General features: G+C 42.9%; 1 protein-coding gene across 2 annotated transcripts in view; it reads left to right on the top strand.

Annotated features, from left to right (window-relative positions):
- UBA6 (ubiquitin like modifier activating enzyme 6) overlaps window positions 1-21,680 on the top strand; it is a 658,681-nt gene that overhangs the window by 284,782 nt on the left and 352,219 nt on the right. For both annotated transcript variants that reach the window (XM_085636514.1, XM_085636515.1), the window contains 2 exons: window positions 2,725-2,803; window positions 17,585-17,665. In XM_085636514.1, the coding sequence (XP_085492640.1) occupies window positions 2,725-2,803; window positions 17,585-17,665 (160 nt within the window). The remainder of the gene's footprint in view (window positions 1-2,724; window positions 2,804-17,584; window positions 17,666-21,680) is intronic.

Below are 21,680 nucleotides of genomic sequence, written 5' to 3'. Positions count from 1 at the left end.
TTTTTTAAAGAGGCTTGACCTCGCCGAACTGCTTGTCAACACACTACCTCTTTTCTGAAATGTCACTGTTTTTACACTAATTCAGGCTTTACATTTGAAAGTATTGACAACCTTCAAGACAAATATTTGGATTCAGAGTGCAAACTATACGTTAGTGATCAAAAGCAGTGGCATAATGCCTACATCCTGTAGATGCTATCTTGTTAGATAGTTTAAGATAAAGTGCCTACGCAGGATTGGGGATGGTGTTTACCTCAAGAATATATGAGGCAGTGTGTCCCTAACAGCACCTCCAATGCAAATGAAATAATTAGCACTTCACAAAATAAGCTCTCTGGAGTTAGCAGCAAATTGTGATGCAGCATGAGCAACATCTGCCAAATATTCTAAGTTCAAGGTATGCAGCAAATCAATATGCTAAGAAATCGAGCAGCATCCCTGCTAGAAACCAATGGAAATCACAAAGTCAAAATAAGGTGAGCAAAACTAAACAAATCATAATACAGTTATATAACATTATCTAATGCCACCGTCCTAGTACTAGCCCCTAAATGAATATTAATGTGCTTTTTTCTGACCTAATGTCATTCGAATGTGACAGTAACAAATCTAGTTACACAAAACAATGGAAGTCTAATAAATGAATGGCCTATAGCATTCGAGCAGGAAGAGACCTTGGAATAATACATATTTACAAGATGATACCCTCCAAAGCTCTCCAAGAACAGCATGTTATCACTAAGCACCAGTGCACATTTTGCTGCATGCAGTGTCAAAGTGAGAATTCAAAGCATGGCTGTGTTAGATCAAACATAAAGTCAGAGCCTAGTTGTGGGCCTAGTTTACAAAGCACAGAAAAGTACAGATCTATAGTTTGCAGCATTTTCATTTTAGTTCCATAATGTTCATAATGTTAGTCACAAGATTTGAATAAATCAAAATCATCTCTCTCAGTCCTAACCAAGTGGATGTACAGTTTATCCAAGACTATGAACCTGTTAGAAAAGAGTTTTGTCATTCCCAAGATGGAGACTCACCACTTTTAATATGATGAGCATCATGAACCTGGACATCCTCAAGAGTCCTGGCAACCTTGCAAGGACCCACATACATACAAGTGCTGGCAGGCTTTCTGAATCCCCTACAGCAATTGATGGACTCTTTCCAGAGGCTGATTCCACAACGACAGCTTACTTTGTACCTTCTCAGCAATACCTTAAGAAACCGTGGGTCTACCCTCCAGTGATAGAATCCCCTCAGCCAACACCATTGCCAGAACAACCCCCTCCACTTCCTAAGAACAGCCTACACCAGTGCTCTCATCACACACCACACTTGGTAACATGATTGAGGCAGAGGATCAGCTGGACAGTGATCAAGAGGACAATCCATAGAAGGGGGAAGAAGGAAAAGTAGCTCTGAATGATCTGGACAATGAAGAGCACCACAAGATGTCAGATGGAGGTACTTTGTTATCCCTGACAGAAGAATAAGACACTTCAACTGGAGGTACCTCTGGATAATATTGCTCCCTTTCATGCTTTCCTGAATTGAACAGTAAAAAAAAGTTTGGCTGACCTACGACGGCAGTTGACATTGGAATACAGGAGTGCAGTACTAGGTATTTTCTAATAAGACATTTTTGGACGATTTTTCATAGAGCCACATGCGATCCACATGCTAGATGTTGGCCTTTAGGGTAGTATAGAGCTCAGACTTTCCACCTTATTGGCTGAAGTTTGGGTTGTTTCAAATAAGGTGAATTTGGTACTAAACAAGCAATGTTGTTGGGCCGTTGGCTATTTTATCATTGTTTATTGTGTTTGCTATTTTAAAAGTACCAAGGTTTCCAGCCTGACAGCAGCGATTGTCAAGCATTTAAATCCATCAAATATACCAATGCTGGAGGAATGGATTTAGCTGTAAGAAACTAATTTCTGAACTGATTAGAAGAAATATTACCACATTTACCCTGCTCTGTACTGCTTCCTTGCTTAATGACTTTGCTTCAGTGACTGATGGTTGCCCAAATGAAACAGGATATTTGTGCTACCTTCAGCCACCGATGAGTCATCAGGCATATTTAGGCGATTAGAGAAACACCATATATTTGGCTGATGAGCAGAAACTGAAAGAAGAGGAATTTAGAAAGGATGTGAAGTTTTGGGGCCGGACTGCATAGACATTGGTGATACAGAGCTGAAAGTTCTTGTTTATTTGAAAAACTACTACGAATGTATGCCTTGAGGGTCTTTGCTTTTTGTAGCTAAACTGTTGTTGGTGACTTAAATAAAATCAAGACTACAGCATCATATGAGCCCCCTGTCTTACCGTAGAATAAATACTTGTATACCTGAATAGCCCTCTCATTGGCTTTCATGTAATGAATAGAACATCTGTTCTCTTAATCTCAAGTATATTTCGTTAATATGTGGACTCTCGATAGCAAATATTAAGCAACTTCATCTATGGCAAACAGTGATAGCAAAGTCTAATACAAATTTAGAAATTATGGAACATGGATATTGGTGGGCACAGGTCACTATTTGTGAATGATGCAGTACTTCGTATTTGTGAGCAGTAATTACCCAAATAACTGCATCGAGACACATATGCACTTCAAGTTTTCATTAACTGCACTCCTCAATCAGCTTTCCATTTTGTGGTTGTGAGATGAGTCAAAAAATAAACTTACATTTTACTTGTCTCTCCCTCTCTTCTCAGGGGTGATCGGTACGATGCTTTGAGAGCCTGCATTGGAGAATCATTGTGTCAAAAACTTTACAACTTAAATGTTTTTATGGTAAGTAGGGCCAGTCGTAACTGAAAAATAAGTTACCTGATTCTGTGAAGATTTGTATAGTTTAATACTGGTAATGCCTCTAGATTTCAAAATATCCTGTCTCATAGAATACTTTAGGAAAATACAGAGATGTACTGGAGCTTCATTTTAGGTGATGTGCTGGGATAACTGATGGACTAACAGGTAGTAGCTTAAATATACAAAACCCCTAAATGTATGTTGTAGTATAAGAGATCTTTCCCTGAGCGAACATGAATGAAACATGTTTCAAAATTGTGAAAAATAAGTCTATTTCTAAAATCCTATTGTAGCACAGAGGTGTGTCATGTTTTGGTATCTTTGGCAACAGTATTTCTTCTCCGTCAAGATCTGAAAACGAATTAGTATCAAGAGTCAGCTGATACTGTGAACTGAAGTTGTGTGCTTTATGAACAGCTACTTGTTATTCACCTTACTGAACTTGCCTCACTCATTTGGGATTGGTCAATGGTGACATAACCCTGCAATTTGGAACAGAATGAAACATTTCCCTAGCAGCCCATGCTGAAAGTAAGATTTACTGAAAGCAGAAAAGAAGCAATGGATTAGGGACAGGTTGGTAGAAGCCATAATCGGGACTGTGATGGAGTGTCATTAAAAACGACGATTAGCTAATATGATATTGACGTAGGGAAAGTTAGGAGGAGAACCAAAACAGTAGACAAATTCTTTTATCTGAATTTGAGACAGTAGACAAAATATATCATGTGGACTTACATTCTTTATATGTGCATTGAGGGTAAACTGGACATGAAATAGCATGCAAAAGGACTCCTGGTCCCTTGGCATTTGTCATTCTTCCGGTGCCAACCGTGCATCAGTCTGCATTTTCTCGACTGTTGGATATTTCATAGATGCACGTGCTTGAACTATTTATCGTTTTCAAAGGTGGAGTCTTTGGTCATTTTAGTTTCAATAGATTTTATTGTCAATTGAGTAAATATAATGAACAATAATAAGGAAAGCATAACCACTTGACCTCACCCACGTCCCGCTAATTTGATATACAGCAGTAAGCAGTATTAATACGCCTTCAGACAAACAATTGTGATTTTATATAGCAGTGCATTCACCTCATTTTAAACATCCAAAATTCAATCAATGTGTTGAAAGTCCGTCCTCATACTCCAATCCCTCTAGATGTCTTCATATATCCAATTCCTATTGTACTTTTTGTTTGAAGTATTGTTTTTGCAAAAGCATGCTCTTAATTTGAGATATATCTTTCCAAATTATCCAGGAGAACATTAACAGTCCCATTTGTAGTCTTCCGTCCCTTGGAATTGTAGTTTCTTACACATTTGGCCCAGTGAATATTGTCTTCTTAATATTATGCCTTAGCAAGCGAAACAGTAACAAATCTCTCTTCAGACTCTGTGCTACCAGTGACCTTGAGAAAATATATGCAGATGGCTACCTTCAGAAGTTTCCTTACGGTTTGTACCCTCATCATAATCCTAGGCAAGATATGCCAAACCTTGTCTGCTAAAAACCCCTGTTACAGGGAGCTAAAGATTGCTTTTTCCTCCAGTGAAGCTACCTCTTGGGTGTTTTTTCTCCTGTGTGGATGATTCATGGAGGAGTTTCCTCTCCAACAGTACCATTACAAAGGCACAAACACATGCCACTTTTGACATTTCAATTCTAAAGTGCCTTCTAGGGCAACTTTCATTGAAGAACTGTATTATTCCTCCAAAGTTCACCTTTTCACATAACATGCGACCACCTTATTGACTAACGCAGGTTTGGCTGCACGCTCGTCCACCATGAAATTATCATTGGCCAACTCGTCCACCAATGGGCTGTCGACCAGCAAGTTAAAGTCCTCACCAGTGGCTTCATTTGTTGATGACAGTTACATTTAGTTGACAACTCCATTATCAACAAAGTTTCCTTTTCAATTGTTTTATATTGTATTCAAAGCCCTCCAGAATAAAGGTCCAAAGCCATTACAGACCAGATTGAGGAAATATGTCCCAAGAAGATTACTGCATTCAGCTACAGCTTTTTCAAGAACACAGATTCAATAGGATGCGTCAAGGGGGCTGAGTCTTCTTTATCAAAGCCGCTAAAGCTTGGAATAAGCTTCTGCCGCAACTAAAATCTCAGTCCAACTTGCTTGAGTTTAGGAAAGCCTTCAAGACCTGGCTTTTCTCAAACTTGCATTGATCTGATGATAACCAATGCCCCCATTTTTCTCCCCTTATTCTTTTCCCCTGCTTCTTATCATGACTGTAGCAATTGTTAACACCAGGTTACCAGTCTGGTCACAGTGCGCTCTATAAATATACAATACAACCATGTCAGTTGGCTTTTGAGCCAACTAACCAGTTGTGTAAGATGGGAGAGGAAAGTAAAGATGATAGTGTAGAGAAATCTAACATGACCTACAGCTCAATTGTGAGTGCATGGTTTGCTTCAAGAAGAAAATGAACATGACGAAGAGGATGAGGAGGCTTGCATGAGGTAGATTTATGTGTGTCCCACTAGTAGTTTCATCTTGTGGAAGAGGTTGAAAGCAGTAGGACACTGGCATTCGCAGTATGGGGAAAATATTGTGATGACTATGATGACCTCTATGAATAAAGACAGAAGTGTCAGGAGCCCTGAGTGATGCAGATTGCTGCTGATTTCAACCACCTCTGCCACCCTTCACCGCCACCTCTAGTGGTAATTACACAATAGTTCAAGAGGCAATAAACCTCTCATCAACATTTTGAGAAGGTAGATGCTATGAAGGTATGGGTTGGAGGATGAAAAGGGAGGAGAGGTTCTTGAGGAAGAGTTGCAAAATGATTAGTGCAACTACACTGTTCCGTTGGAAGGTCTGAAAATCCCACCATAAGTTGTGTATTCACTAAACAATCTCACATACTTCCAGAGCTTGGTGGACAGGGCTTTTGATTTTATTACCCCACAGCAGACAGTGCGAAGTAGTGCTTTTTACATGATTTTAAGGATCCGCTCTGCTGATCAGTAAAGGCCATACCCCACCACATCTAGGAGAGAGAGTGCTTGATGAAAACACCAACTATGGTGTTAACAGGTGCTGCCCATTCTCAGTTAGAATTGTGCAACAACCAAAGATGCTGTCCCTTTTCTCACTAGTTAGCTGAAGCCAGGATCTGTGATATGCACAGCCTTTCAGTGACACTTGGTACCCTGCATGTCACTGTACTGTCCTGATTGCGCAGGATAGGGATACCTTCTACATGATGGCGACTTCAATGGCAGCAATCTCTGTAAAGGCAGCCAACATCCTAGTATTTTGAAATGTTACTATAGACAAATGTGCATGACATTGTTCAATGCTTGGACCTCATACTAAAAGACAGGAATATTGAAGCAAAGTGTACTGCAAAAATGCAAATCTATAGTCACTGTAGTAATTCAGTTAGCCTGAAAAGTGTTGAATGCTAGAATCAGACCGATAGCATGAACAGCTGTCCTCACGCATCAGGGGTGTCTACAACACCTGTTTCTGAATGATACTTTTAACTGCAGATTCCTCACCTTGTGAATATTCTGAGGCGCCAGGCTGAATCCAGAAAGTCAAAAAGCAGTGGTCATGTAAGTGGTACTGTGCATCTTGATGCTGACTAAGTTCCACTCCAGAAGTAACAAACTGAGATGCATATACGTGGCACCCATGCACCCTGATGTCAGTTCCTTTATTTGCATGCTTCAGACACTGATCCAGACCTTCACTCTTTTTTTTTCTTCACTTTGTGAAGTGATTTTTCTCTTAAAAAATTCCCAGTGTTCAAGGGAGCATGTAACCGCGTAAGACTACTGGATTTAAGTCTTGGAAGGACTGTCTGTAACAGACCCCCACTAGGTGTGTCTCTGTTGTCTGGATTCAATACATTACTCTAAGGCCTCTGACGACGGCGCCCAGATGAATCCAAAGTTTATTCATGAATGGAAAATGAAGCTTTAGATAATGAAGCACAAGACTCCACGCAGTTACCACTCCAGGTCGAAGCCAAGAGTGCAGACCCAGTCCCTCTACCAAAGTGTTTCCCACAGCAGATCATCGTTGCGGTTAAAGTCTTCAGGTAAGACCAATAAATAACATAAGAAGTCCAAGTGAGTCTCAGCCCCTTCACCCCACTCTCGTTCTCTAGAGAAGGTGCAAGGATATCACCAAGCCTCCATTCTCACTCTTGTTCTTCAAAGGAGCTGATTCCATCTTTTGTCCTGATGCACCCTGAGTTGCTGGGTCCATCGGCACCATGCTGCACATCTTTAGCAGGCTTTTGGCGCTCTCTGGAGGGGCTTTGGGCCCTAAGAATCCGCAAGGGCCTCCAATAGGGTTACTGCCCTTGGCACCGTCTGTGCCCCATGCACTTGCTTCGGGTTCCACTTTTGCTTCGGTTCTGACCTCAGGTTTGGCTCTGAACTCCACGCCGGTCCCATGGACAGCAATACCGCCGGCACCAGAAGATGAACCAAAACTCATAGTGGTCTCTGACACTGAAAATAATTCATATTTATTGAAGCCATACTAATATCCCGATGTGGCACAGCCAGTACTACATCCCTCAGACTCTGACACAATTCCTCTATCTCTGGGTTACGCACAGACAATACACTACCTTTCTGGCTCAGACTCTGACCAGAGCAAACCACATGGAGGCAACAATGGAGGGATGGGGTAGAGTTTTCCGCTTCCCATCCATTATGATTCCCCTTTCCCTTTTGATGTAGACAATTGTTACATGGATCTCCAGGATGTCCGTGGTTTGCATACCTCGCCATTGCTGGATTGGTGTATTCCTCGTGGACTGCCTACTGCAGAATTGAAGAAAGTACATATTTTTCCACTGTGATTCGGATGGTGGCTGAAGTCCTTTGATCTCAACCTCCCCACAACAGAGGTGAAAATAAATGTCCTCACAGAAGACCTTCAGCGTGGCCAGGCACCGACTGAGGCTGTACAACCCTTCACAAGGCCCTCAAAGACACACTATTGGGTACTTGGCCAAAACCGTGTTCTGGCTCTCTGATCAATGGACAGTTCACCCGTTGCCATAGACCAGCTCCAGTTAACCCTAACTTTTTAACTCCGTATCCAAACCCTGACAGTTTGGTGGTGCAGGCATCCACTAGCAGAGTCAACCTGAACACCATTCTGGTGACTTCTCCTGACAGAGAGTCTGAATGTTTGGAGACATTTGGCAAACATAGGTTGTACTTGAGGTCAGTCAATGCCAGCTGATTTCTTGGATGTTACACCCACACATTTTAGGATATGTTCAGTGAGATCTTACTGGCAGTCCCTGAAGACTTACGGGCTTCCTTAACACCAACCATTCAGGATGACCGGTGTGCTGCCCAGTCTGTCATCTCCTTGGGCCTAGACACCACTGATTGTGTAGGAAGCACTGTTGGTACAATCATGATGCTCTGGTGCCTTGCTTGGATGATATCACAGAATTCTCAGAGATGTTCAAGGGGAGTGCTAGAATGGAAGTCGAAGGGCTTCTGATTATTGAATGACCATTAGAAACAAGTACACTGCTAGCAGCAAGAAGCCTATTAAAAGTTACAATCACACAATCCTCCCCAAGGGTTTTCGGGACCTTACAGACCCAGTTTTCTCTTCTTAACAGATGGATCCAATCACCCATGTGATCCCCCAAAGAAGAGTGCAATCCCTTCCAGTGAGTGACCTTATTCTTTGATTGGTCAAAACTTTCTACAGTGCCAGATTTCAAGGGGGCACATTGCCCAAGATGACAACATAAGGTGCAGCTTCCGTGGGTACATTAATGGTAACTAAATAAGAGGGTAGAGGCATTCTCTTCGCACTAATGGGAATAACTTCTGGCGCTCCTAACGGGCTGTGCGACGCAGTCAGAGAATTAACACAACTATTGATGGGTGCCACCACACCAGCTGCAGCCAAAGTAATAGGCCTTGCTTCCGAATCACGACAACCAAAGTTAACATGCTCTGCGGAAACAAAAATGAGAATGCAGCAAAACAGGACCATTATTTCCGCATTCTCCTATCGAATCAGCGCACCCACCCCTCCAATCGTAGAGAGAGCAGCCGGAAGAGCAATAGCCTTAGTTGAAGGCGTGGGTACTGGGAATGGGACAAAGGCACCCAAGGAGTGCGGAGGTAATGTACAGTTGGTAAGCTTAAGTTCAATTGGGGCCAGCTGTTCACATATCAGTTCCAATGTGGCATCCGAAGCTGCATTGGTTTTATCATAGAGTGTGTCTACTAAAGCTTCCAACCTATCCGTTTACTTGTCACATGCAGCAGATCCCCTTGATGAACGGGAAGTGTTCACACAAAGGTGCTTTGATCTACTACTAGCCTCCGCCCTTTTCTTTTTCCCTGGATCTGTCACACCTTTATTAGAAACCTCCAGCAGTTCACGATCCAAAAGGATTGTGGATTTAAGGGGCCTCGAGGAAGATGAAGATTCAGTTGCAGGAGGACTTCCCAGGGCTCCAGTCTCTAACGACACAAATACTTGTCCTGCTTTTGCTATTTTAAAATTGGGCGGCAGCTCAACAGGGGAGACTATGGCCGGTGGAGAGGAAAGAGATAGGCGGCATTCAGCTAAATCTTTTTCTTTAGTAGTTACTCCCACGGTGCATTGCAAAAAAACATCCAAGAAGGTGGGGGGTATACAGCTTAATGGAGTTTGTGGGTGGCTTCCTCTTCCCCCATCACAAGACCGGGTTGAAGAAAAATAAGGTATCGGGGTACAGTCAGTCAAACAGACAAGAAAACAAAAGTAATGCAGTACCTGCTGTGGTGGATATTAAAGGGGTGGGCCGGCCTCCTATGGGCGAAGATTGGCTTGGTCTTGCCCCGAGCACACTCCGGGTGCGTCCAGCCCTGTGTCGAGCACGCTCCGGGTGCGTCCAGCCCTGTGGTAGGTAGAAGGTGCTTTTCAGCTTGAAGCATGGGAGAATTGGTAGCAGTAGCTTCTCCTTCCACTGAAGACTTTTGGCCAAACAGCACAGGCGGCACCAACACAGCTCCCAAACATCCTGCGATAGGTGAAGGGCACTTTTGAGCAAACAGCGTGGGGTAATTTGCAGCAGCACCTCCTCCTTCCACTGAAGACTTGTAGGACAGGATGTCTCAAGCAGCACAGGCAGCACCAAGACAGCTCCCAAACGTCCCATACCACAGTAGGTGGAGGGCGCTTTTTGAGCACACGACGCTGGAGAATTTTCAGCAGACGCCCCTTCTTCCACTGAAGATTTGTGAGATAGGGAGTCCCAAGCAGCACAGGCGGATCTTAAACGCTGAGGACCAAATTGGCTTTTCTTTTAACATCTGACATGCCATCACTCTTCCAGCATTCTTTGCCCCTGGTCACTCATTGAAAGCGGTGGATTGACTCATTTGTTTAGACCTTAAAAGAACACAGAGCATGCGGTCGACAGAAAAGGAATACAAATAGGACAAAAATATGATTTCCTTTTTGTCCACTGTCAGAACCATAACTTCAGTATCACTATCCTCTCATCTTTTATTTCAAGAACAGACTATCATGCCATTCTTATGCTTTTTATCAGGGTTTTCGACTCAATTATTGTGGAAAACCCTTTATCTTTTGATGTCTACTTTTTTTCCCTTTCTGGGTTTCAGGCTGTAAAAACATGGACCTTGGTAGCCGGCCTTCCCTCAATATTGTCTTTACTAAAGGCTGGTTTTCAGGCGGTAATGAGGCACCTCTAGGCATCATGGCATCCTTTCCACTACTAGCTTTTCTGTATTTTGATGGTTTTACCCCTTTGGGTACTTGCAATAGCTTCTTATATTTTATTAGCTGTGCTTGCTTACTTTGATGTATGTAATTAAACTTTACCCTATCCATTTGTATGAACTGGTGGCAAACATGCAAGTTACATCAGTATAGGCTTCTGTTCTCAGAGGGTATTCTTTCCGTAGTGTGGTAATATTTTCCCTCCATATTTAATTATGTGGTAATTTGTTTTACAAATTTAGGGTCAGGAGTATGAAGGATAAGGTTTGTGACTCCCAATTTGCAAGTAATGACGAATCGAAAATTGCCATTCACTGTGTACAAACCAAATCAATCAGTGGACAAGGTGCTTGCACTTGTCGGCGGGACTAGGTGATCCGAGATGATTGAAGTCCACCCTGATCAGACAATGGTGACATAGGCTCAGGTGCTGCAGCTAGACCTGCTGGCAGAGCTGCTTCAAGCATGTTTTCAGGACTCGCCAAGTGTTGCGGTAGGCGTCTGAAATGTGAAATGTTGCTCGCCAATACCCTCTTTAAGTGGACTCCTCAACGCCCCTCTTAAACATGACATAACCTACTGGGCTCATTATTTAGCACCTTTTTTCCAACCACATCTTTCGCACTAATATCATCCCAGATTCAGGGAAAGGTAACTTCTTTCAACCCATCTATAACAATGGAAGACCAGCGTTACCAAACAACTATTCGCTCTTTGCACTCATTGAAGTAGAAGCAAAGCTATATGTGTCATGCCTGCTCCATTACTTACAATCATGGGTCAATGAACAAAATCTGATATCAAGAATACAAACCGGGTTCAGACCAGGCATGGGGACACTCATGAACTTAACAGCATTAAGCATCCTAGCAGAGAGGCCAAACGGTGAAAACTCGGCTAGTTGCATGTTTTGTCAACCTCAAGTCTTCTTTTGACCGAGTGCCTCGCAGGCGCCACTGGGCAAAGCAGGAAGATTGGGGCATCCCAAGAGACTTGTTGAGGGCAATTACAGCACTGTACACAGAAACCTGGGTGCAAGTTTAAATAGAGATTGCAACTGAGTCACGAACAAACTCGCCACAATGAACGGCCTCAAACAAGGATGCGTACTTGCCCTAAGCCTGTTTAACCTATATTTATCAGACCTTGCTGGGGCTCTTCCACAAGATAATAGCCCTCCCCTAATTCTGCCTTCAGAGAAATAGGATAATTTATTTTGAGTCAAACGCCTATAGGCTTGCAACACAGCATGATTCCCATAAAAATCTAAATGGTCCGCCAAGGGTTAGAGCTAAGCCAAAGTGGTCAGCCTGGTTGACCTTAAATACAAGTCATTTACCTGGTTTAAAGAGGACAAAAAGGTCGAGATCGCCACCACATATAAATATATAGGCATCAACGTAGAACATCAAATGAACTTTAAACAGACAAAAGCACAGTTGTTAATTTTTGGGTTGAAATTACTGAAATAAAAACTCAACTGTCTATCATTTTGTCATCTACTAAACGTAATGTCAGCTTAGTTAAGGGCAATAGTGATTTATGGCACGGAAATCATGCACGGTTGGGAAACAGCAACACTCAATAAGCTCAAAAAGTTAATAAATCTATGTTTTCCATACCACAAACAGGGTCACCCACCGAGGTTCGTCTTGAGTTTGGCTTAAAAAAAATCAATCACTACAAAGAATGAACGCTTTTGTTAAACTATGCTGGAGACTGCCTGCCTCCCGAGAGTGGTGCATTAACAACCTTCACTGGATTGAAGATCAAGAAACAAAAGAGCAGAACCAAAAAGGCTCATGGGGAGAATACTTAAGCCAGTCTATTGAGATATTCGGTATTCAAGTTTGGACCATCAACATGGAAAAAAGCTGCCTTTAGCCGAGTAACTAATGCCTAAACTCTACTCCTGTCTCATTTAACCGACAAAAATTTATTTGCAATGAGATGCATGCCTGGACAGTGATCAACTCATACAAAAGCTTGAGACCTCAGGAGTACCTGTTACCATATTTCTCCCCTGTTTTAAAGCAGCAGTTCATGTGATATCGATTTGGGATTATAGAAACAAAGGATTTTATTCCAGCCTGGAAAAACCTGTTACAAAATCAAAGCTGTCATCTATGCGGCTTTAAGCAAGAGATATTATTACACATTCTTTGTCTATGCCCAGTGCCCATGGCTCAGAGGAAAAAGCTGCTAGAGCCAATCTTTTTAAAACTTTAAATTCGCTCCTGCAGGCAAGCAGTAACCACCTGGCTAAGTGGCACCTCAATCCCCCTCACCTGCCAGGGATCAAATTTCCTAAAACTGCTTTTAAAGGAATTGGGCCAGTGACAAAGTAAGAACAGGCACATTTTTAGTAACATTTTATTGTACAATTCACCTGCACTTTACAACCAGTTTCATGGGGATCATATCCGCACCAGTTAATTGCAATTCACAACCAGAAATATGGGGTCTACACGAAAACAAAACTGGCCTCCATAAGCCACATGGATGGTGATAAAGGAGTAAACAAGGACTGAGAGCTTTAATACCTCAACACACAACAAATTCAAATTTTAGGAATTTTTAACTGCTGATTTTATTGACACGCTAATGTTTTTATGTCATTCTCCTTTATCACAAATGATTGTATTAGACATTTTAAGAAATGGTTTATAGCTGTATGCAATGGTTTTTATTAACTGTGCAAAACAAAAAAACTTTAAACTTGTGTCTGAAATGTGAGTTGTCTCAACTGATGGATTGTCCCGAAAGCTGTGCTGTTACCATATGTTCCTTGCACGCCACTGCCTGTAGAGAATCAGCGTCAAAAGGAATGTCTGTTATCTGTTTTTGTTTCTGTTTAACCATTACCCAATCTCTTTGGTCAAAGACTGTCTCCTGGGCATGACAAACCTGGACGAACTTGGTTGGCACATGTTTTCATTTTCCTTTTCTGTTTGCGTTCGTCTCAAACTTGGTCAGTAGTCACTAATCGATCCATGGACTATTAAGGTAGCTTTGCTGTGATGGCTCTCCCAAATAGCAAGGTGGCTGGACTCTCAACAGTTGTGGATTGAGTGGTTGATCGATAGGCCCGGAGGGAGGGGCACACTGCTTGGTTTAAATCAATTCCCTCCATGGATGCCCGTTGAATGACCCTCTTGAGGGTGCCTATGAATTGTTGAAGTATGCCATTGGCTTGGGGCCAGAAGGGTGTACTCTTTTGGTTTTTGACATTGATTCGGACAAGATATTCTTTGAACTCTTTGCTGTTACAGGGCAGGACATTATCAGATTCACAATTCTTTGATTTTGGTCATGTCTTTATCTGCCTTGGTGGCAGCAATGATTTGTTCCATAGACAGAGCCACTGTTTTGCTGGATCTCACAATAAAGTTGAGATAAGCTTCAGCTGTCTTGGATATCCAACTGTAACAATGTAGTGGCACTTGTGAAAAGTAGTCTGCTGGGTTTTGATCCTTCCCTGGTTTGTGCACAATCTCATAGTCGTATTCTAGCAGTTTCAACCCCCCTCTCGATGCAAGGGGTCATCTTAGTCTTTGGGTTTCCATTTGTTGTACCTGATGGTGCTTTCTTGTTTTGTGGGCATGGCGAGAGTGCTTCTGGAACATTCTTGCATCCATCTTTCTTTCTATCGTGGCACACTAAATCTTTCTGTAGCTTGGCATACAGTTATGAAATAATTAGTTTTTCCACAACTTTTGTAGACCTGCCCAATGGCTGGACATTCACTTTCATGGGAAATTGAAAATCCTCATCGGAAGCATAGCTTTTATCTCTTTGAAGACATCAACTTATGTGAATCTTGCTTTTGCTTGCTTTTCACAGCCAAGGCAGAGGTCATTGTGGGTTGTTCCTGCTTCCATGTCAGTAGCTTGTCGGTTTGCTAATCCTTCTGCTCTCACAGCCATCAGCATTTTCTCCAAGCTGTGAGTTTCTCTTAACATGCACCATCTAAACAAATCTGAGCAGTTGCTGTACCGTTGCAAACCCTCAGGGAGAGCAGCCTTGTTTTCTTCGAGGCACATATCCCCTACTCGTCTCCAGATGTAGCATCTTCCCCATCCATGCAGCAGGTGAATGAATATGCCACACGGGAGCTGCAGTCAAATACTTCTTTATTCATCAGCATACACTCACACATTGTGCATTATCTCCTACTCAACATTAGCCATTCCCTTACACCTCCCTACATATGACATATTTCCTATTCAGAATCTGCCTCAGAACCACGAGGGTGTGTATAACATCACTATGCACCACAAATAATATGAGGGCAGAGCCAACAAACACGCCGCATGCATGCATAAGGATTATGACAACTAAAACTAGAGCTCACAGTAGATTTAGGAATGTATTGTAAGATTTGTAGCCACAGCAGTATCCTTTCTGGTATAGGTAATAAGTCAACATGCACTGAACTGCTTGACTGCATGTGTCCATACCTGCTGTGTCACCAATATGGATGAATGATAACAAACTATCTGCACATGCTATTTGTGTTAAGAAGTCATAGAGTTTGTCAAACCTACATGGTCAGTCAAACATGACTCTGACCAGTGCTTTTTCCCACAGACTGTCCATCACCCTAAGGGGAAAGGACACAAGACCAGGATCCGGGTGAGATGGAAATTGAGACTGGAGACTCCGGTGAACGACTACCCAGTACCACCAGATAAAGGATGAAAACACCTCTAGGGTCAAGACTTGTTCTGTGCTCAGGCACTGTCGCAAGCTGATGTAGCATCATCAAAGCAGGGATTTGATTAGACAGCAGTATGGGCAAGGATATTGAAATATAGAATCTTACTGGATGGCGTGCACACCTCAGGCTATATGCTTCTAACTTAAATACAAGACAGGGAGAGGCAAAACCAGGTCTGTTATGGGTTTTGGAGACCTCAGTTACCTGTGCAGAGTCTGCAGCTGAAGTCCTTCCTAGACTTATGGAAAAGGGTTGAGGCCAGTGGAAATGCAGTGAACAAAGGACACAGGCAATATTTGTACTGTAGAAGATGGGAATAGATCTCTGATAAAGAACTTATAAGTAATGTGACTTTACGTGCTGCAGGAGACCCTCGGCCAAAGATGCAGACAGCATTATCTGTCAAGTTTGAATTCATTTTGCAGGTCTGCAAATCGGCTTGCTAATGGTACTTCCTAGGCATACAGTAAATTTGCAGCTTCAGATGGGCTAATATAGTGAGACTGTTGCTTGGACCCTGGTGCACTTGACTACGGCACCAGTCGAGCTGCATACCTCAACCAAAGGGCATCAGCTAAGAGTGAGGAGTCATCCAGCCACAGCAGTATACTAGTATGAGGAGCACAAAATGGAAGATTCTGTTCTAGAATGAGGCGTTACAGAGTTTTTGCAGGAGCAATATCAGACCAGGCCATTGTATTGTGAAGGTGTATAAGGTAGTAATTAATGTGAAGTTATAACCGGTACTGAATATGTAATGCCTCTTCTGTTTATGTGTACCCTTCGTATATCATCCACTATACACTAGGGTTGACAGATGTTATCATTTCTTATGTGGCTGAAAATAAAAAGGTTAAGTTCATTAGGAGCAAATCTGTGTCTGTGCGTGGTCAGCTTATAGTTGCAATGCATAACACTTACTTCAGAAATATTTAATTGTGATGATTACCCACTGTACCCTCCCTTTAGCAGCCTTGGCAGCATACTGCACTGGGTGTGGTGGAGGAGGGGGCTCATAGTCATCCAAGTCAATATTTTGTAGCACTTTGAGGAGACTCTTTCTTATTGAAATTTTGCACAACATTGCACAGGTGACTACAATCTTGCTTGTGGTCACAGATTTTTACTGCAAACACCACTCTTATGCAGACTTCAGAATCGGCCCTTCAGAAATTTAAAGGTGTGCTCTACGACAGAGTGCATTCTTTTGTGTTCAGTGTTTTTATCACAGTTCACTGTGGTTTATCCCGGGATAATGAGCCACAATGTCTGTTAATGGCGATCAGGATTGATGCTCTCTAATTCAAAGATCCTAAAATCACGTCAAGGTACTTAACATTTTAGATAGGTCCTAGTTGTATATTCCATTGTGCTGCCAAATATGTTAGAAGCTTTGATGTATGTCTGCCTGCCTGCCTACCTCTCCGATGTTAACGTCAAAATATCAGTCTATCTAAAGTTATGCTTACTTATCCGCAGAATGTGCTAGTATGTCACAGGTAATTGCAGGTACGTAAATAGGGAAGAGTTACTCATTGCATCAGAGAGCTGCTCACTATACCAGGGGTGCACACAAGTTACCAGGCCGTTACTCAAGGAAATAATTATTAACATCGGATTATTGATCTTAAAGATAGTAGAGTTGGTTATCACATAATTGTCAGGAAGTCTCCTATTACCAGAATGATGTATGAAAATTTGAATAATGCCACTATGCCTGATAACTTTTGCTTGTGCTTTAAAGAAACTGTCAGTCAGAAAGAGATGCGGTAGGGTACAAGAGTTACTGCTTTTGAGGTTGGGTGTTCTGAGGACCCCCTGTAAGCCAGTCTGCTTAGATTCATATTGCTTGCATTTATGCCCCAGTCTTTAAAATAAATCATACAGCCTCCTGTTTGTTTTTCTTTGCTGTAGTTGTTTCTTCACACAATTAAGTAGATATAACATGCCCTATTTTATGATAGCATTCCTGGGTAATCCAGTGTATCTAACTTCTTAATCATAGACACTTTAGAAATGTTGTATGTAGGATTTCTTTTTAATTAGTTATACAAAGACATCCTGATCAACCAGTTACAATATATGGTTTGCCCAATCTGAATGAGTCCCTAGTATATGAACTATCTGCGTCCAGTGCATTGCTATGAATTGTAAATTGTGGGCACACATCGCTGTCCCCTAAAACTGTTTTAGTTTTTGAAGTGTGCCTATTCACTTACATTTATTTTCCAGTGATGCAATGTGTTTGATCTGTCTCATAAATCCTTTTATCTTTTCTTAGGTTGGTTGTGGGGCAATTGGCTGTGAAATGTTGAAAAACTTTGCTCTTCTTGGTGTTGGAAGTGGCTCAGAAAAAGGCATGGTAAGTTTGTGTAGGGCAGCAGGGTTCGTTGTCCGAAATATATTTAGTAAACTGTGTTATAAAATAAATATACTGGTTAAATCTCAGCCAGTTTAACTACAGCTTTGTTTCAGGATATTATGTGAGTGATTCTCTTCAACTTGTAAAATGTCTAGGAATATACTTTTTCACCCCCAAAGTGAAAGGAAACACACTTGTAGACCATACTTTCATATGGCTACTTATAACTTCATATTCTTCACCTTGTGAATATTCCCCAGGCATCAGACTGGATCTGGAAACTTAAAAGCAGTCTGCTGTGCACCTGAAGGTGGTGTTTTACATTCCACTCCGGCAGTGGCGAACAGAGCCTCATGTAAGCGCACCTGGATGATATCCGTTCCTTACTTTGTGCACCTTCAGGAGCAGATCCAGAGCAACTCCTTGTTTTTTGTTTTTCTTGCCTTTTCGAAAATTTCTACAAAAGTATGCACCTTGAATTTCGTGGTCTGTCGGTGGTATTGCAGGAAGGAGAGGCCCTCAGGGACGCCATGATGCATATTTTTTTAGCAAGAACAAATAGAGCATCAGCAGTGTGGGCCTTAATGGCGCACTAGTGTATTGTTATTACTATCTTCAATTCTAATATGCTCTACTTTTCGTAGCCCCACTGCTTAGAAGCTACAATCTTTAAAGAATGGAAAAATTGTTTTGAGATAATAAATAAAGTTGGAATCTGAACTCACACTCAAGACTCCTGAATAATTGAATCTCATCGAACTATCGATATTGGATTTGTTTTGGACATTATAATGTTTGGGTTTTGTTGAGAAATGGATTTAAAAAAATCATATTATTATAAGTTTGATATTTTTTTTAGCACTTTACATGTTCTCTTTGAGGTGCCTTCGGGCCCCAAGGGTCCTCATGTATCCCTAGTCAGGCTTCCACTGGCGGGTCTACCCTCAGCGCCATTTGTGCACCTTGAACCCGCATCAGGTTCAACACCAACTTCAGTTCTGCCTCCCTCTGGAGCGCAGCCAATAGGCAATCGTTCCGAATCTGACACTTTGCCCGTACCACATGGTAGGGTCCGATCTTTGAACAGTCTTTTTGGTACTGACTCGGACAATGACAATTTTGATGAAGGGGATCATTATGTCCCCCAATATGAGGAGGAAAACTGGTATGAAGCATTCCAAGATGCCCGTGGCCTGAATACTTCTCCAGGTAATGGCCTTATGTCTACTGCTGGTCCTGCTTCTGAGAACTGTACCTCCTTTGCTTCCATCATGCAGTGGGCAGCAGAAGTATTAGGCCTACAGCTTCTGCCTATGGCATTGAAGCCTAATGTTTTGACAGGGGTGCTTCATGCTTGTCAAGCCCCTACAGAACCTCTACATTCGAGGCATGTGTGGCTGTAGATACACATGCTTTTCATAGTCCTGCCATCTAGTGTTGTGTCCGGATGTGAACAAGTTTTTTTTTTGAAGAAGAAGAAGTCTTTTGAGGCACAAGGTAAAGTGACTTCTTCTCTCAGTGATAATGCGCATGGGCATTGACTCCATTTTTAGACTGTTCACCCGTACCCTCGGTATTGATATTGAATGCATTCCTATATTTGCGCTTCGAAATCTGGAAAAATATTACCCGTCGCATTGACGCGCTCGAACAGTGGCCTTTGGGCCTCGCCCTTCTGGGCCTATCTTTCTATCTCTTTGGCTTCGCCTTAACAAGCCCTGCTAATGGAACGGGTGCCATTCCATTTCTACCTGAGGTGCCATGCTAAGTACCTGCGGACTGACCTTCACGAGGCCTGCAGCTTGTGCTTGTCTCCCAATCACAGGGAAGAAGACTGCGAGGGCTGCCGATCATTTCAGTCAAAGAAAACCTTACGAGACCGAAGGGCTAGTCGCAGGAAGATGCAGCTGAGAGTGGTCGATGTCACACTCGAAATCTTCGGACACCAGGATGTGGAGGAGGAGGAACTCCACAAGGCCTCTGTGGCAGAGGAAGAGGCTTTGCACGTCAAAGGCTCAGGCTTAGAGTTTCGACCCTCAGATGCAGGACCTTCCACCTGGTCAGCATACAGTGAGTACTGACAGTCCCCGTCCTGCCACTGAAAAAAAACATTTGGTGCCGACGGAATATAAGGCTCCTGGGCCACCCCTGCCAGAAGGCCATGGTCGGCACTGAACATCTGCTCCGGAAGCCCTGCCCTCGGGCTCGGCACCGAAAGCACAGCCAAAGTCATCAGCTTCCACACTGAGCCGACTTTATCCATCTTTGGCTCTGAAACTAAAGATGATTTCGGCATTGAAATTCGACCCCGATACTCCAGTAGAACCAATCATCCATAAAATGAAGGAACGGCTAGATGCACGTAAGAAACAAATACATATATAGCCTCATACAGTCCCCATCTTAACCAAGAATGTGTTGTAGGTGCTCCCTCCATCAAAGCGCCAACTTAACTTAGGAGAAGCAATGGACTTGTCAGTACCAGTTAAAAGATGGAAGACAAACAAGGCTACCAGTGTCTTGCGAACTCCTCCACCTGCTTCTCTGCCTCCACCTTTCATTCCACCACCTTCACCCTCTCCACCTCATTCTCAAGGTGATCCCCTTGAAATCACGCCACAGGAGTCCCTACATACTGTCATGAGTGGGCATGAGGGGGCAGATGATTCTTATGATGCACCACAGCCTACAGATCCCAGGCCAAATTATGACATTGATCCCCAGGGGGACAGAGGCCCAGACCTGTACCCTGCCAAACCATCACCTCCTGATGACACCATCCCATATCAGGAACTCAATAGCAGAGCTGCAGAGTACCACCAGGTCCTGTTTCCTAAAGAGCCTATAGAGGAGGATTTCCTCTTTGAATCCATATCCAGTGCACATAGGGCTACCCAATACCTCCCTACATTAAAAGGCATGATGCATCACACCAATGATATCTTTAAAGACCCTGAGCAAGCACGCATTAACACTTCCTGGGTCGACAAAAAATACAAAGCTGTACGTTCAGACCTTATTTACATCCGAGTGCAACTCCCCCCTGATTCGTTAATTGTTTCCAATGCCCGTAAGAGGGCTAATTCACAAACCAAATGTGACGCTCCACCTCCTGGTAAAGAGTCTAAGCTAATTAATACTTCAGGAAAACGAGCAGCGGCGCAGTCATTGGCAAATTGCAAATACACAAGGCCTATTAACCAGGTATGATCGCGCCCACTGAGACAAAATGGATGAACTCCTCCAGTAGCTCCCAGAAGAACATAGGAAAAGAGGTCATGAACTTGTAGCGGATCGCAAACTCATTTCCAATAACTCCATTAGGTGTGCTTGGACTCTGCGGATACAGCTGTTAGGTCCTGATGCTTGGCTGTGTATATCTGTCTTTAAGCCAGAAGTCCAGCAAACAATTTTAAATGTCCCCTTTGACAAGGAACACCTGTTTGGTCCACAAGTTGGCCAATCGTTAGAGAAGATGAAGGACACAGAGGTTACTATGTCCATGGTGCACTCCAAACACCCACTTCCCATGGCTCCTTTAGCTGCTCCACGTTTAGGGCAGGCTCAAAAACAGCATGTTCCGATGTCTCTTCTTCATCATATCGCCCACAAAGTCACAACTGCCCTTCATGAGGCTATTACAGGTGCACCTATAGGGGTAACAACTCCAAAGGTTTTGGCAGACGTGCTTCCTCATGTGGTGCCGCATCCACCACAAAACAGTAACTCCCTTCACCTTCCCCACAATCATTCGACAACTTTTGGGGTCGATTACAAACGTTTCTCCCCTCCTGGTGATTCATAACATCAGATCAGTGGGTGTTGGACATTATCCAACATGGGTATTGTGTGGAGCTCATCACAACACCTCCAAACATTCCACCTCGCACTTACAAACTCTCTCTGGAACATCAAGCACTGCTCAAACAGGATGTTCAAGCTCTCCTGCTCAGAGGAGATATACAACCCATCCCTCTTCAACATCAGGGATATATTCCCTGTACTTTCTCATCCC

This window comes from Triturus cristatus, chromosome 2_1, assembly GCF_964204655.1.
Source record: "Triturus cristatus chromosome 2_1, aTriCri1.1, whole genome shotgun sequence".
NCBI classification, from domain to species: domain Eukaryota; kingdom Metazoa; phylum Chordata; class Amphibia; order Caudata; family Salamandridae; genus Triturus; species Triturus cristatus.
The sequence above is the reverse complement of the archived record's forward strand: the minus strand, read 5'-3'. Positions and strand labels throughout refer to the sequence as shown.